We start from the raw sequence: 15,912 nt of genomic DNA on the forward strand, positions 1-15,912 counted from the left end.
CAGAAATGATAATTATCTAATGTTCCATCTCGTATCCTGGTACAATAGCAACCCTTAGCTTCAGAAAGCTGTCGAGCTCTCAGACAAAGACGCTCCTGATAGTGATCGGCTCGGAGAAATCTGCCTGGCAACAAGAATGTTTTGACTGAAGCTTCAATCACAGGAAGATTATTAGTGTTACTGAGAGCTGAGACACAAAACAGACACCCACAGAGGAAAGACAACAAGTTCCCTTCAGTGAATTTAACAAGTCTAAAAAAGTCTCTCTAAATCAGAACCTCACACAGAGACGTGGCTTAAAGCAGGATTCACATTCATCAGTTTAATCATTTTTACATGAATCTATGTTTGAAAATGTTCTCTTTCAGCTACATTCCTCCCCGAGACATTTTCTTCACCCATCTCATTTTACCAGCTGCATGCTGGGAGCTGGCCAAGCCGAATTCCTGACTACGGCTGCCTGGTCCACCTGTAGACCTGCACACAGGTACGCTCCTCTCTGAGCGGTAACATAACCGAGCTGACCCTGAGCTCCTCTGATAACCTGAGCTTCAGAGGTGATAGAACGAGGCTAACATGAAGAGTCCTGAGGCTACGAGACGTCCACACGTGGCACAAACAAAGCACTTCATTAAATATCTGTTTGCTACAGAAGCCCGAAGTGGACATACATCCATACATTTTATTTAACTCCATTTTCCCCAGAGAACGAGTACATCTCGGCAGTTTTCTCAAAACACCAATCCTTTTTTTTCCCATGATAGCGAGTTAATGTCTGAAGATCGAGGAACCATTAATCTGCCATTTGTGCTTGGCCACAGCGAGTGTTTACGGCTAATCACTTAATCTTGAACAGTGAGCTAATGAGGTGATTATGCTATTGTGTACTGTGAAACCAGACACCCGGCAAAAAGAAACACATTTTAACCTTGAGAACTGTAGCACCTTCAAGATCCTTTAGGAACACTGCGGGATATGCCAAAACACACGTGTCAGGATGTAAACAGCTGACTCAGACGTGCTCTGGTTGAACACAGGCAACCCACAAAGACCATCAGAGACATTAGAGGATGATGAAATCCTTGTTAGGTGGCTCTTGTTCCCATGAATTGACCTTATTACGAGTCCAGATTTACTACCCAGAAAAAGAAAGCTAATTTGAGCCACTTGTATCCAGGATTTCATTCTTGTAGGCACTGCTAAAGCTCCTGATCCCGTGTGAGGGCTGGAAAGTAGAACAATGGGCAAATCAAGAGCCAGCATTGCTACTGCCGCTGCACAGATTTAACCGTGGATCTCACCTTCTTTCTGGTCTTCACTAATGAACAACGTGACATCATCTGCAAACAGGCGAATATGCAATACTGACTTGATCATATCAGACTGTTTTTATACCTCCACAGCACTTCAAGACTCTTTCTATGAGCATCCCTTCCACAGTGGGAGCCAGGGGACATTCTGGCAGGGAATATTCTCCACTCTTTGGACGCTTTGAGTGCATAAGAAACCCAAAACAGCGAAAGAAACATCTTCACGATCCTCATGAGGAGTTTTTAACGTGGTGTTTTTCTGTTACAGCAAAATTCAAGTCCTGCTTGATGTTAGATTGACTTCGATTTATCTTTTACAACAAGTGAGTTTGGTTGAAAAACAGATCAGGATGTATTTCTCTGGGTTCTTGTCACAACAGGAGATTTTTCTGCCTCCAGATTCGCCCTCAGGACGATGCTGACATCATGACAGCAACATCAGCCTCTGGGATTCAGTGACAGCAGACGTTTTGTGACACAGATGTCCAGTCATTTTATATCCTACACATCCCATGTGTCAGTCTGTCGTCGTTCTCTCACGTGTCCCCCTAAAGTTACTGTCAGTCAGGTTTACAGAGCTCGCTAAACAAACAAGAGACAAAGAAACAGATTCTCTCTCACAGCATTGCAGCATCCTCTCCAGATGACTCAAACTTTAACATTGAGCACAAAAAACTCTAGTAAAGACGCTGAATTTAAGTACCTTCTTTTTTGACTGGTTATGAGTGAAGCCTCTGTGTAAGTTATTATTTACTAACTGAGACTCACAGGAAACAGATGAACAGGCGCTCCTCCGGGAATGTTATGAATTATGTAAATACAGAGTTATCATCTGCAATCAGATGTAGTCTTTCAGGGAAGAGTACAGGACGGCCAGTCTGCTCCCATTCATCACTGTTAACTTCTTCCAGTAACTCTGACCCGGAGAGGAAGTGACTTCAAATACTCAGAGAGACTCGTATCTTCTTCCACCAATGTCCAAAGCAAGCCAAAAACAACTTGCTAACTAGCGTTGGCTAACATGTCTGGAGGATTGTTTTGCCTCCATCTAAGCCCCACCCACCCCCATAAAACATCACACTGTTTACTATGTTTTTTAAGGGTCTATATATAGTCCGTTACTCAAACCCAGGGGCTCGACTTCAACTTCCTGAGAACGTAAAATAAGTTTTGAGTTCTTCTAGAACAAATTTCTCAGAATGTATGTTGATGGATTTACAGTAAATTATTTATTTTGACACGATATAAAGTAAGTAAAGGAAGTAGAGATGTTCCCAAAGCTAATTTAATTTTAAATAAATAATAAAAAATAACTCATCAGTGGAGTTTTTCAGTCGTTCTGGTCCTACTTTTCTTTGCCTTTTTGTATCTCTCTCTCTCTCTTTTTGGTTGACCTGCCAGGAAAGCCCCTCCCCCTTCCTCTGATGTCACGACTTTTCAAGGTGTATGTGTGTGTGTGTGTGTGTGTGTGTGTGTGTGTGTGTGTGTGTGTGTGTTTGGGAGCTTATTTAAAGGGCTGACTCTCTCGCTGGGCAATCGACACCAGCTCAGCATCCTCAGCTTACCGCCTGCTGCTCCCAGGGAATAAAAAACTCTCAGCAGTTCTTCCTGACAGACGTCTCGCTGCAGAAACAGTCAGTAAGAGGACTGAGTTTAATTCTTGCGTTGCACAGAGATTCTTACTGTCTGACTGGAAGACTCTTTGGTTGAATTACTGACTGACTGGTTTAAACTCAAACAGAATGAGAAAGATTTCACTTCACTTTTTGACTGTTTTCTCGACTGCTCCTTCTGACCGACTACTTTACCGACTGCCTCTTTAATTAACAACTGTTTAAAATGTAATAAGCGGATCAGTTTCCAGATTGACCAATAGGAGGTTAAGTGAACTTACAGAAACTTTAGTGGTTTGCTGGTTGAACTGTGATTGGTTTACCAATTGGTTGAATTGTTTACCAACTGGCTGACTGTTTTTTATCTTGTTTACTGGTTGGCTTTATGTCATGTGCATGGTTTGCTGATTGGCTGATTTGTTTTTAAATGGGTTAAATGTTAAATAACAAAGCAACAGACGTACTGGTTTATGATTTGTTTACTGGTTGACTTGATAACTACATGACTTGACTGGAAACAGTTGGTCATCTGGTTTACCAGTTCATTAAACTGGTTTACCAGACGGTCAACAGTTTCTTTCTTTTACTAATGCAACCAGGAAACTTATCGGCTGTTTCACATCTTTACTGACTCTCTTAGTTTGATTCGCTGTATGTTGAAAGTTTACTAACTGGCTGATTGGTTTACCAATGATGGGTTGAAATGCTCAATAACTGACCGACTGACTAACGTTCTGATTGGTTTATATCATGTTTACTTTATAAATCTGATCACCGGTTGATCAAAAGTTAACCTGGATATTTTCTTCTTCTAAGGCTAACTGGTTACTGGTTGACTTTCGAGATATGAACTGGCCCTTTAAATCTGAAAACTCTTTACTGCTTGAGATTGTTCTTTTTTTTTTTACCAACTGTTTACTAAGCGTCTGATTGGTTTACCATCGGGTTGTGCTGCTTAATAACTAACCAACATACCAACAAACTTCGTGATATTGTTTACTGGTTGACTTCGACTTCATTAAACTGGTTTACCAAAAGGTTAACAGTTTCTTCCTGTTATTAATGCTAACTCGGTTAGTTATCGACTGTTTCACGTCTTTACTGACTGTTTTCCATTAGCTCTTTAACGATTGAGTTTGCTTGTTGCTTACTTGATTTTCTTCTTGACTGTTAAAGTTGTGATTGGTTTACTAATTGGCGGACTGGTTTACTGACTGGTTAGTTTAGTCTTTATTGATTATTTTTACTGACTTTACTAAATACCAGTTTATGGCTGGTTGGTTTACTGGGTTAACTGTTATCATGGTCAATGCAGTCTTTGCTTGTTAACTGGTCCTGTTTACCTGCTTGGTGACAGGTTTGACCATTAAGTGACTTGTTGGTACCGACTGGTTTCTGCTTGGTGACTGGTTTTGTACAGTTCTTCTTTACTCACCTGTGTTAAATCATTTATTGGTCTTAAACCGGCTCATACCACTGGTGGACTGGTTTTACTGTATGCAGGTTTAGATGTTTTTTTAGTCTGACAACCTATTTACTGACTGATTTCCATGCCTAACTGGTTTACATAGCCAGTTAATTAGCTGTTGGGTGGTTTGCTCACTTGGCAAACAGTTTAAAGGTGTCGTACTATTTATTATTTTTTCATTCTTGTTTACTGACTGTTTTATTGACTGCCAATCATAATAAAGCCATTTATTGTGTATGCCGACTGCTCTGCTGACTGTTTTACTGAGTTATCTGTCGACTTAACCACCCTTCTTCTTCTGTGGTAGTTTTAATGGCCTTGTTTGGATGTTTACTGGTTTACAGACTGGATTATAGTTATCATTAAATCTTAATTAAATTATGTTTTGCTAGTTGGCCGGCTTTGTTTACCCATTCACTGACCAATGTACTAATAATTACATATTTGGTTTTAACAATTTAGTTTACTGACAGATTATTTAGTTTACCCGTCTTTATCACTTGTTAACTTCCTCACGATCTGATTCGCTGGCCGCCTGGTTAACGGATTATCACAATATGAATGGCTGTTGTCAACTGACTCCGTTTTCTGGCTAATTGTTTATTGTAAATGTTGTCTTAACCAGTCTGCAAGTTTTGAACTGAGTTAATGAGCTTGGTAAACTGTTTATCCAGTGATTGAAAGTTTTAATCATAACAGTTTATGGTATTAGCATAGCCTTCACCATTAGCTTTACCATTGCTAGCCCGCTTAACACTTTATCCAAGTTTAATGTACACATTACTGTAGTTTACTGGCTGTTTGTTTGTATCTGATGACTGACAGACAGACTGACTGACGGACTGACTGATTGACTGACTGACTGACCGACCGACTGACTATGTTTACCATGTTTTATGAGTTTGCTGATAACACAGTGTCACTGTTTGCCCGGACAGATGTACTGATGGCTTTACTGACTGAATTTCTAATCAAATATAAACATTTTGACTTACTGTTATATTTGTAATCTGAGCCCAGTTTGTGTTTCAGGTGCAGAAATGACTCCGCTGTCTCACCTGCTGCCTCTAACAGGTGTGCTATATTATTCTATTCTACTAGCTTAGCAGTATGCTGACTTTCCCTTTGTCAGCTAAAAGTTTTTCTTTCTTTCTTTCTTTCACGTATTCGATGTATTTGATATTTTTTCTCTTCCTCTGCAGGCCTTTCCTTCCTGATATCCATCACTTTTGGAGTAGAAGCTAATGGTAAGTCTGAAAGATGTTCATCGTCTGCTACTTCTTGTATTTTGTTCATTTTACCAGCTGTTTGAGTGTCTGTAGAGGCCGATGATGAATTAAAGGATGAACAGTTCTTGTGAGTAGTGATTCTGTTTTGAATCAGCAATCCGGATACACTAACCTCTAAGTAACCAAAGCCAACAGTTCTCATGAGTCAGGCTCTGTTAGCGGTGAAGCTAGCATAATGTAAAGGGCCAAACTGACAAGAATTAAAAGCATTTTAAGCACTATGGTGTGAACCCATGAATCAGGACAGTTCACGGTGATCAGGGGTTACTCTTTGACTTTAATGATGTGCAGATGGAAAATCTGTGTGTGTGTCACACCCTCCTCTTCCTCCTCTTCTTCTTTTTTGTCCTCTTGCCTTCTTGTTGATGAATTGTCTCTGTGTGCTCTTCAGACAGTCTTTCTGTGTTTCCTGAGGTAACTTTAAACCTCCCTGAACGATGAACTTTTTTCTCTGTGTTTATTTTGAGCCTGAATCATAAAAATGTCTGAATTTTAAATGTTGTTTTTTTCCTCTGATAGATGAAACAGATGAGAGACGATCTTTACTCTGTGTCCTTCCTTTTCAAAGAGCACATTTGTTATTCTGATGTGTATTTAAATATATCAGTGACTCTCTCAGGGACAGGGTAACCACTCATTTTACTGTCCCTCACTCATCCCAGTTTTCCTTAGTAATGTTTTAAAGTTCATAGCCTGAGTGAGCTTTTCTTTTTTTTGTCCTTCATTTGATGTTGTGACTCATTGATCAGTGCCGTACCCGGTGACCTGTGTGACCCGTGGAGCCGACCTGGCCGAGGACGGTCTGGTGGTTTTGTGTCCTCCGGACTGCACGCAGGGGAAAGTGTCTGTGTTTGGAACAGGAATCTACGCCGCCGTCTCGTCCGTCTGTGGAGCCGCTGTACACAGGTGAGGCGTCATGCTTTGTTTTTTCAGGTTTCGGGCTTTTTACGCCTTTATTGTAGAGACAGGACAGAGGATAGAGTCAGAAATCAGAGAGAAAGATTTGTTTTGCAGCCAGCAAGAAAAAGACATCAATCACATGATTGACACATCAGAGAGAAAACAAAGAAACTATAAGAACGATAAGAATGATCAAAGTGTGAAAGGTTCCACCAATCAGGGCATGGGGGGGGGGGATATCAACCAATAAAATCAATAAAAATATAAATAACCTCTTCAATTAAGCCAGAGTAAAAAGAATCTTTTGGACTTAAATAAATAGATTCATAAATATGAATATGTAAACATGGCTTCAGCTTGTTGAGCTCAGTGATATCAGCAGGAACAGATCTGTTATTGTCCTGTTTCGTTCTGCACCTATCGGGGTGAAGAAGCTGAAACTCATTGAGCAGAGGGTTTATTTTTGTTTGCTTATTTGTTAGGAACCCCATTAGCTGTATCTTAGAGCTCAGCTTTAGGGTGGGACTCATGGTTTAAGATGGAGGTTGGAGGTCCGCAGCCGGTTTGCTCTGAGGTTTTCTGGAGTGGATTTTCAGACACGTGTATCAAACAGTGTTCAACGACTGACAGCAGATGTGACATAATAATGAGCAGCATGAGTCCTGCTGTGTGCTGAACCTCAACAAAACACCAACACCATGAAGGAATGTGCAGGATTAAGCGCTCAACCCGGCACGACCTCCTTGTGGTCTGCGGAGGCCCGGAGAGGAAAAACTCTGAGCGACGTCGACTCCTTCAGGATTCTTCTTCTTCTTCTTCTTCTTCTTCTTCTTCTTCTTAGGGGTTACTCTTTGTTGACTTTAATGATGTGACTTTAGATGGAAAATCTGTGTGTGTGTCACACCCTCCTCTTCCTCCTCTTCTTCTTCTTCTTCTTTTTTGTCCTCTTGCCTTCTTGTTGATGAATTGTCTCTGTGTGCTCTTCAGACAGTCCTTCTGTGTTTCCTGAGGTAACTTTAAACCTCCCTGAACGATTAACTTTTTTCTCTGTGTTTATTTTGAGCCTGAATCAGAAAAATGTCTGAATTTTAAATGGGTTTTTTTTCTCATCTTTGAATTTGGACCTGACTGTGATCAAATTTGTTTCAAACGCACTCAGCTTACCTTGAATCCTTTCATGAAGAGCTGATCACATTTATACTCTGTAAAATTATTAACTGTTGAGCCCTGAAGGATTATTTTTCTCTATTACAGCCGGGTCTTATCCTGATCCTCTTTGACCGGTGATATACTGTCCAAAGTACAAAATGTCACTCACAGTAATTCACCACATGGATTTATTAAAGACAGAAATTAAATTCTGTTGGGCATCGTGTCAAATCGGAGTTCTGCATGTTTCTAATAAGCTCCACGAGCAGAAACGTGCTCAAACTAGGATCAATATTGGAGATGCTTTTTGAAAAATGGAGACAGGTTAGGTTTACAGGTTTACAGACCCATGCAGAGCTGGATAAACACTGAAGCTTCAGTGTCCACCACATGACAACCTGAGTGAGCATCGACTCTAGGGAGGAGGGGGCAGGGGGAGACAGCTCTCTATGATGTTTAGAATTTAGAGCGCAGTACCCATTTTAAACACTAGGGGTCAGAGCTACATATTGCTCCTTTAAAACCAAGCAAAAGATTTGGTTTTCAGACAAGGGCTTAAAAAAACAAATATAAAATAGATGTAATTAAATAATAAATACTTAAAGATTTGAAAGAAGGTTAGCTTCTGGTTTATGATTGTGTTTCTGTCTTGTAGGGGGGTCCTGGGTCCGTCCGGTGGCCCAGTCAGAGTTCACAAGCTGCACGGTCGGTACAACTACCTGAGCTCCTACGCCAACGGCATCCAATCACAGGCCCTGTCCCGCTGGACCGCCTCCTTCAGCCTCACCAGTAGGTGGAGACACATGATACCACATTTGTAAACATTGATATGATTCGATCGATACCTGTTTGATACCACGGCAACACAAATTTTAAGTCCAAGGCGCCAAATATTAAATAATGTCATGTTTTCAATGATCTTCTTATGAAGCACTTTACATGTGAAACCTTTGTGGTAACAAAGATATCTGGATGATCATCACTCTGTGCTTTTGTAAAAAGATTTAACAGGTACTGTTTTCTCTCTTTCTCCATCGTCTCTGTTATTAGAACCAGTTAGTTCTCCACTAGAGCTGACCAGTGAGACCAGTACCACAGCTCTACCTGCAGCTGAACAACCAGGTAAATGTGCCCCTGAAAGGCCCGTTGAGTGGACCCTCCAAGGATATGATTAAAATCAACACATGAACATATGATCAGTAGTGTTAGTGCTAGTCTCCAGGCTAACATTAGCGCTCTCTGTCTGACTACCATAAGCCTCTGGAGCCGACTGAAATAAGTTTGTTTATAAGTTCTTGTTGGGGTCAAATGCTCAACCAGCTCCATCCTCAGGCCGGATCATCTGAGAACCAATGATTCAGAGAATTGACAGTAACGACTCAGAGGTTTATAAACAGAAACTTCTGCTGCTGCTGTCGGGTCTTTTTCTTCCCCTGAAGCTTCCAGACACAACAGGAGTTTGATGTTTCAACCAGACTGACTGTGTTACCTTAGCTGACCCCTCCATGTGTGTGTGTGTGTGTGTGTGTGTGTGTGTGTGTGTGTGTGTGTGTTTGTTTTGCAGTAAAGAAACCACTGAAGAAGCCATCAGTGAAGAAAGCTTTGACAGGCGGAAACAAAGGTACGCCTTGTGCTCTGTGTGTTTGTTGTTGTGAAGATCTGACTTTATTTTTTATGTTCAGACTTTTCAGGACCAGAGTTTTATCATCAAATCAAGGAAGTTATTCAGTATAAGAATCTTCTATAAATAGAAACAATGTTGATAATAATATTAGACCAGATAAAAAACTGAAGTGTTTAGTGGTTGTGTCATATTTATTAAAGTGTTCAAAAACAGATTTATAAGATATGTTTCTGTGTGTTCAGAATGTCAGATGGACATCGCTGTCCTGATCGACAGCAGCAACAACATCGGACAACGGCGGTTCAACCTGCAGAAAAACTTTGTCACCAAACTGGTGGCCATGTTGAGAGTTGGACCGATGGGACCACATGTAGGCCTGATCCAGGCCAGGTCAGACTCCACACATGCACATAAACAGAAGATAAACATATCCGTTAGGATGTATATTTAGTGCTCCTTACTTCAAAAATATTTAAGGAATATGTCTTTTTAGCCAGTTTGAATCTATAGAATCAAAAAGTTACCTTACAGATACTTTAATATCATAATCTGTGTGTGTGTGTGTGTGTGTGTGTGTGTGTGTGTGTGTGTATACAGTGACTCTCCCAGGACAGAGTTCTTATTGACCAACTACACTCAGCCTAAAGAGTTGCTGTTTGCCATAAAAGAAGTGGCCTACCTGGGAGGAGACACCAACACAGGTAACAATCAAACACACCAACATACATGCACTATTGTACTTTACATTTACATGTGGCTCAAACTGATGGGATTTGTAGTTTAAATGAATTCACAGTCTCATTAACATGTTTCTGTTCCTTGTTCTGATGTTGGATTGGTGCAGGTAAGGCCATCATGCACACAGCAGAGTCCTTCTTCACCCAGGAGAACGGGGGGAGGCGGGGTCACCCTCGGGTCATGATGGTGCTGATCGACGGCTGGCCTTCTGATGACCTGGAGCAGGCGGCCATGTTGGCGAGAGAGTCCGGCATCAACGTCTTCCTGGTGTCCGTGGCCAAACCGGCGCCTGAGGAGCTCAGCATGGTGCGGGACAAGGAATTCATGAAGAAGGTGCACGCTTCATTAATGTTCTTAATCATTTATTACACTTTTAGATAAAGATTTGTTTCTTTTTTACGACTGTTTCCATGTTTCTTCTTCTTCTTCCTGCAGGCGGTGTGTAAAGATAACGGGTTCTTCAGTTATCTGATCCCCAGCTGGTTCAGCACCACCAAACATGTCAAACCTCTCACTCAGAGACTCTGCTCACTGGACGGCCTGCTCTGCAGTAAGACTTTCATGCTGAGATTCATGAAATGTGTTTAAAAATGATACGATCTCTTTTATTTTAAAGATTGATAATATCAACAGTACAGCAACTTTTAAAAACTAAATCTATCTCATGAGACGGGTTTGAAGGAGAGGAATGGATCTATCAAAAATTGCAGACAAACTCCTGCACACTGTCTAAATGCAAGTGTTTGTCTGCGGTTATTGTAAACGAAAAACAAGACATTTTCCAATATTGGGTGCCTAAGACTTCTATTTTTGTTGCCATGGTAACAAATGGGTATCAATATGGTTTGGTTTTTAATTGAATCAGAAGTAGAACATAAATGGGTAAAATGTATTTTCATGAAAAGGTAAAACCTGCTACAACTCAGTGAACATCGGCTTCCTCATCGACGGCTCATCCAGCGTTGGAGACGGAAACTTCCGGATGGTCCTGGACTTACTGGCAGGAATCTCCCGAAGCTTCGACATCTCTGACGTGGGCGCTCATATCGGTGAGCCTTCACGAGATGGAAAATGATTTGATTAATGGTTTAATGGAAGAGCTGATTGGCTGACTGTTTGAGCTGTGTGTCCAGGTGCGGTGCAGTTCACCTACGATCAGAGGCTCGAGTTCGGCCTGTTTGACCACCACAACAAAGAGGACGCCATCAACGCTCTGAAGAGGATCCCCTACATGAGTGGAGGAACCGCCACCGGGGCCGCCATCAACTACGCCACACAGAACCTGTTCAGGTAACACCACACTGGAGTTCTGAGTGTGATCAGAAAATATTAGAAAACACTTAAAGGGGACATCTTGTGAAAAATCCACTTCTACAGTGTTTTTGAACATATATTTGGGTAACCTGAGTGTCTACTGACCCACAAAATGTGAAATAAATCCATCCAGTTGTGGTCTGCATAAGTCTTACAACACAGAGAAAAATGTTCTGTTTCAGATGTGCTCTCCTTGTGATGTCACAGTGGGATTCTGGTAAAATAAATCCCCTCCCCTGTCTACGGGGAAAACTCAGGGGGGGCTCATTGCATTTAAAGAGACACACACACCAAAACGGAGCGTTCTGAGAGAGCTGGTTTATACAGGGTCACAAACCTCCTCTGGTGCTTGATTCATGTTATATTTTGACCAAAGCACAGCACAGATGTTTCATTTAGACCACAGGGGACTGTTTGAAGAGGTGGAGAAGGGGGATAATATGTCCTCTTTAACCAGGTTTTAATATTTAAAATATAAGGTGATTTGTGATTCAGCATGGTACGGGACAACTTGGCCTGATGTGGTTCAGGTTTCCTGTCACTGTTAAGTCAGCCTTATCAGAATCCATCATAGTGCAGGATAAGCTTCCCAGAGGATAAGTAATTACATGTTTATAATATTTATTTACAATAAAACAACGATATTTGTTTTAGTATTCTGATGAGTAACAGTTGTACCTATGCTTGTTATTTAGCAACCTTTGAAATGTATGTATGCCCTTAGATATGTTGCCAGATTAGGGGAAGGAGAAGACATTTTGTCAGTGTATATTATTATTCTGTGCAGATTGTAAACATCTGTGAGTTAACAAAGAGAAGTGGACGAGACAACACACTGCTGCATGTAAACTATCATGGCGTAAACAGTAAACAGGTTACAGGTTACAGGAAGGAGGTGGAGTCATTCATTCATTCTAGGGTGAGAAAGATACCTGACTTAGAAGTTTAAAAAATCATTTTGTCCTACAGGCGGACAGGACCAGGTCGCAACTTCCTCATCGTGGTGACAGACGGCCAATCGTATGATGACGTCAGAGGCCCGGCGATGGCTGCACTCAAACAAGGTGTGTATTTCAAAATATGAAAGAGGCTTTAAAAAAAAAAACAGGGAGAACAAATTCAATTTGAAATTCTTATCCTTTGTTACTGCGTTCTACCATACTCCAGGAATCACCATTTTCTCGGTGGGCGTGGCCTGGGCACCCTTGGATGACCTTAAAGCGATGTCATCAGAGCCGAAAGACAGCCACACCTTCTTCACCAGAGAGTTCACCGGCCTCGAAAAGTTCATCCCACAACTGGTCAGAGGGATCTGCCGAGACTTCACAGAGAATAACTGAGAAAGCACACACACAAACACACTCAGTGCTTTTGTGCTTCTTCTTCTCACTTTGTTTATGTCCAGGTCCTCCCAAAAATAAAAAGACACATCTGAACATCAGATGTCCGTCAGTGAATTAACTTGAAAGCCCCTGAACATAAAACCAAGTCTTAACCGATTGGCCCTTTGTCAAGCCCCGCCCTCGCCAGGAAGTAACCCTCTGTCAATTCCCGCCCTCCATAGTTACTGTTACTAGGTAATACAAAATCTCTTGTCTCCGGGCTCTGTCCCATTTAAGGCAATTGAAAATACCTCGACATTTGACAGACTTTTATTTTTAATTAATTGATCACATTATTTTCTAAACTTGTTCTCAGTGAACAAGTTTTAGAAGGACTGAGCAGGGTGTATGAGGAGAACTCTAAATCTCTAAAAACTTGTTAAAATCATTTAAAATATGATCGATGTCTCACGCTATAACTGAAAAAGAAAAAGTCCCCACTTTGCAGATAAAGTAGGAGGTCCTCACAAAGACAGAAGAACAAGAACACACACACACTCTGTATATAAACTGAACACATAAACCAACTATACTAACACATACACATAAAAGAACACATGTATATAAAAGACACAAAACATAGAAATCACACATTTATACCAAAAACATTTTTCTACTTAATGAAGGAGGCGTTTGGATTTTAACCAATCATCATTGACGGTAGAAATCTAAATCTTTCTTCTTCTTCTTTTTTATGTCATCTCCTGTCGTGAGTGTTTCTTTTCTCATCACAGTCTTTAAAATGAATCTGATCAATATTTAAAACATATATTTCAACAGCAGCCTATAGTGAACACCTTGTAGAAACTTTGCTTTCATCTTTTTTAGCTCGCTGAATTGATTTAATTTATTTTTTCCTCGTTAACTTCAGAGGAAGTAGGTCATGGCGTAGATTCTCACTTTGTGCCGTCGATAGCTAATAAATAATTTTATATAAAAAACAGAAGAGAAGTGTAAAATGAAACCTGGCTAGCCTGACTAATAAACTGCACATTAAAGTGGAAATAAACGATTAAGAATCTTTTAATTATTACATTTTATTTCCTGAAATCCTGAGAGAAATATAAAAGGAAATATAAACTGTTTCATAGTTAAGATGTGGGACTTTTAATTTAAAAGTAAAGATTGTATGGGTATCTAAATATTTTCTTTCCCCAGTACCAGAGAGACTTCAGCAAGCTTTGTTTTATTTCAGGTGAATTTTAAACATTTTAGCATCTAAAAAAACATCTGGATGTCTGCCGGTTAACAATTTAAGACCAACACGCTTTAAAGGTCCAGTCAGTAAGATGTGTAGTGAGTGAAATGATAAAGTGATCTTACTATATGATCAGACATTAAGGAAACATGTTGAAGTGCTGGCTTCTCTGACAACAATGCAGCAGCCAGTATGTCCTCCTTCTAACTTTAGATTCTGCTCCTGAATGCTCTGGATTTGTTTGGACCAGAGAAGGTAAGCGGTTTTAAGGAACCCCACACGGCCGTTTTGGACGCCCCTCAGTTTGTCAGATATGAGAGCAGTTATCAGGTCAAACCAACAGGTGTTGCAGCGATGGAAGCGGGCAAGAGAAGTGGTTCAGATAGAAGTGATTGTACCCGACCTAAAAAGCCTCTGCATGTTTCTAATAAGCTCCACGAGCAGAAACGTGCTCAAACTAGGATCAATATTGGAGATGCTTTTGAAAAATGGAGAGAGGTTAGAACACAGAAAGGTTTGCAGACCGATGCAGAGCTGGATAAACACTGAAGCTTCAGTGTCCACCACATAGCAACCTGAGTGAGCATCAACTCTAGAGAGGAGGGGGCGGGGGGGGGGGGGAGACAGCTCTCTACAATGGTCTTTTAGAGTCAAGCTTCAGTTGGTGGATTCATAAATCAATTACATATTCTTTAATTTAAAACATCCTAAAACAAAAGATCAAAACCATATGATCAGAAGTATATTCAATTAAATCTTTTAATCTCCTCGTTGGTGTTTTACTTATTTTGATGAACATTTTGAAAAACCTGTAGATTTCTGTGTTTCTCTTTAACTTTTACTTTATTTTATAAAGACCGCCACAGCCCAGGGTTAAGCACACAAATGTATAAAATATGAACTGTTTCCACCTGAACTATTGTCTGTTCAATGTGCAAAAGAGGAAAAAACAAACATACATTGATATAAAACGTGCCAAATTGGTGGTCAAAAGTAAACATCACAGCTTATATCAATTTATTTGTGTTATTTCTTACATTTGTCACGAGTCCTTTGTAGTTCTGCATGTGGCACACATTAAAAGAGGAATATAAGAGTTCATAAATAGATCGATTTACGGCCCAACACGCCTTCTATAACGTTTGGAAATATCAGATTGTAGTCGGCATTTTCTTTTCTGTTTGAATCAAATAACCTGAAAACAAAGTCTGTGCTGAGGGAAAACAGAGTAAAAACAGAGCAGCAGAGATTTATCGTAAACTGGTTTTTATTTTTTAAAGACTTCACTGTGTAATCTGTTGAGTCGTTGAATTCATCTGTGGTGTCATTTCCTGTTTGCGGGTGTCAGGTGTCCGATATAACAGCAGATATAAATATTATAAAATCGTTGTTGTTTTTTTAGTCTGGGTCAATGAAACTTTTATGCTTTATGGATGTTAAATGATGATCTGTCCTTTTTCTGTATTTATTACCTGTTTTTCCGTGTCTCAATAAAGATAAGTGATTTTTACACCGTGTCCTGTAAAGGTTTTTTCCAAACACTTTCAAATGGGGTTGTGGCGCCACCTACAGCCCACACTGCAGATTACAAGAAAACAAACAGGCTCCTTTTATTTTCTTACCAAAACTTACACCGAATTAAAAGTCTTCGTCTTTGTTAAATTTATATTTATATGTATACATCTATAGATATTAAGAAATTGTTTTTTTCATTTCATACCCTAATCTATTTCTACTAGCGACTATGAATAAAAAATATTCACTTGTCGAGGCCTGCAGGCTAAATTAACTCACGTTTTATCATTACAGGCTGCTGTACTAAAACTATAAGATACGATTTTTTAAATGTAAATAAGTGATTTAAATGTGTTCTTATCATTTTCAACCACATTAAAAACTCTGTAATAAGTATCCGTGTCGCCCCCTA

At 40.2% G+C, this 15,912-nt stretch overlaps 1 protein-coding gene across 2 annotated transcripts; it reads left to right on the forward strand.

Annotated features, from left to right (window-relative positions):
- The first annotated feature begins 2,837 nt into the window (after positions 1–2,837).
- coch (coagulation factor C homolog, cochlin (Limulus polyphemus)) lies at positions 2,838–15,495 on the forward strand. 2 transcript variants are annotated; one of them, XM_061063785.1, is made up of 15 exons: positions 2,838–2,948; positions 5,424–5,465; positions 5,594–5,638; positions 6,430–6,586; positions 8,385–8,518; positions 8,780–8,851; positions 9,294–9,350; positions 9,596–9,743; positions 9,951–10,054; positions 10,198–10,424; positions 10,527–10,641; positions 10,997–11,140; positions 11,225–11,381; positions 12,375–12,469; positions 12,573–15,495. In XM_061063785.1, exons 2-15 carry the CDS (start codon positions 5,432–5,434, stop codon positions 12,743–12,745), a joined length of 1,662 nt encoding a protein of 553 aa, XP_060919768.1. In that variant the 5' UTR covers positions 2,838–2,948; positions 5,424–5,431; the 3' UTR covers positions 12,746–15,495. The 2 variants fall into 2 exon arrangements, with proteins under 2 accessions (XP_060919768.1, XP_060919767.1); XM_061063784.1 differs by having other exon boundaries at positions 2,838–2,944.
- The last annotated feature ends 417 nt before the right edge of the window (positions 15,496–15,912 follow it).

Source organism: Labrus mixtus, chromosome 18 (assembly GCF_963584025.1).
Source record: "Labrus mixtus chromosome 18, fLabMix1.1, whole genome shotgun sequence".
NCBI lineage: Eukaryota > Metazoa > Chordata > Actinopteri > Labriformes > Labridae > Labrus > Labrus mixtus.

Bases quoted from the DNA above. Each gene is read 5' to 3' on its own strand.
- coch (XM_061063785.1), top strand. From the start codon at position 5,432: ATGACTCCGCTGTCTCACCTGCTGCCTCTAACAG. The intron at 9,351-9,595 runs GTACGCCTTGTG...CTGTGTGTTCAG, and splicing joins TTTGACAGGCGGAAACAAAG to AATGTCAGATGGACATCGCT. The intron at 11,382-12,374 runs GTAACACCACAC...TTTGTCCTACAG, and splicing joins GCCACACAGAACCTGTTCAG to GCGGACAGGACCAGGTCGCA.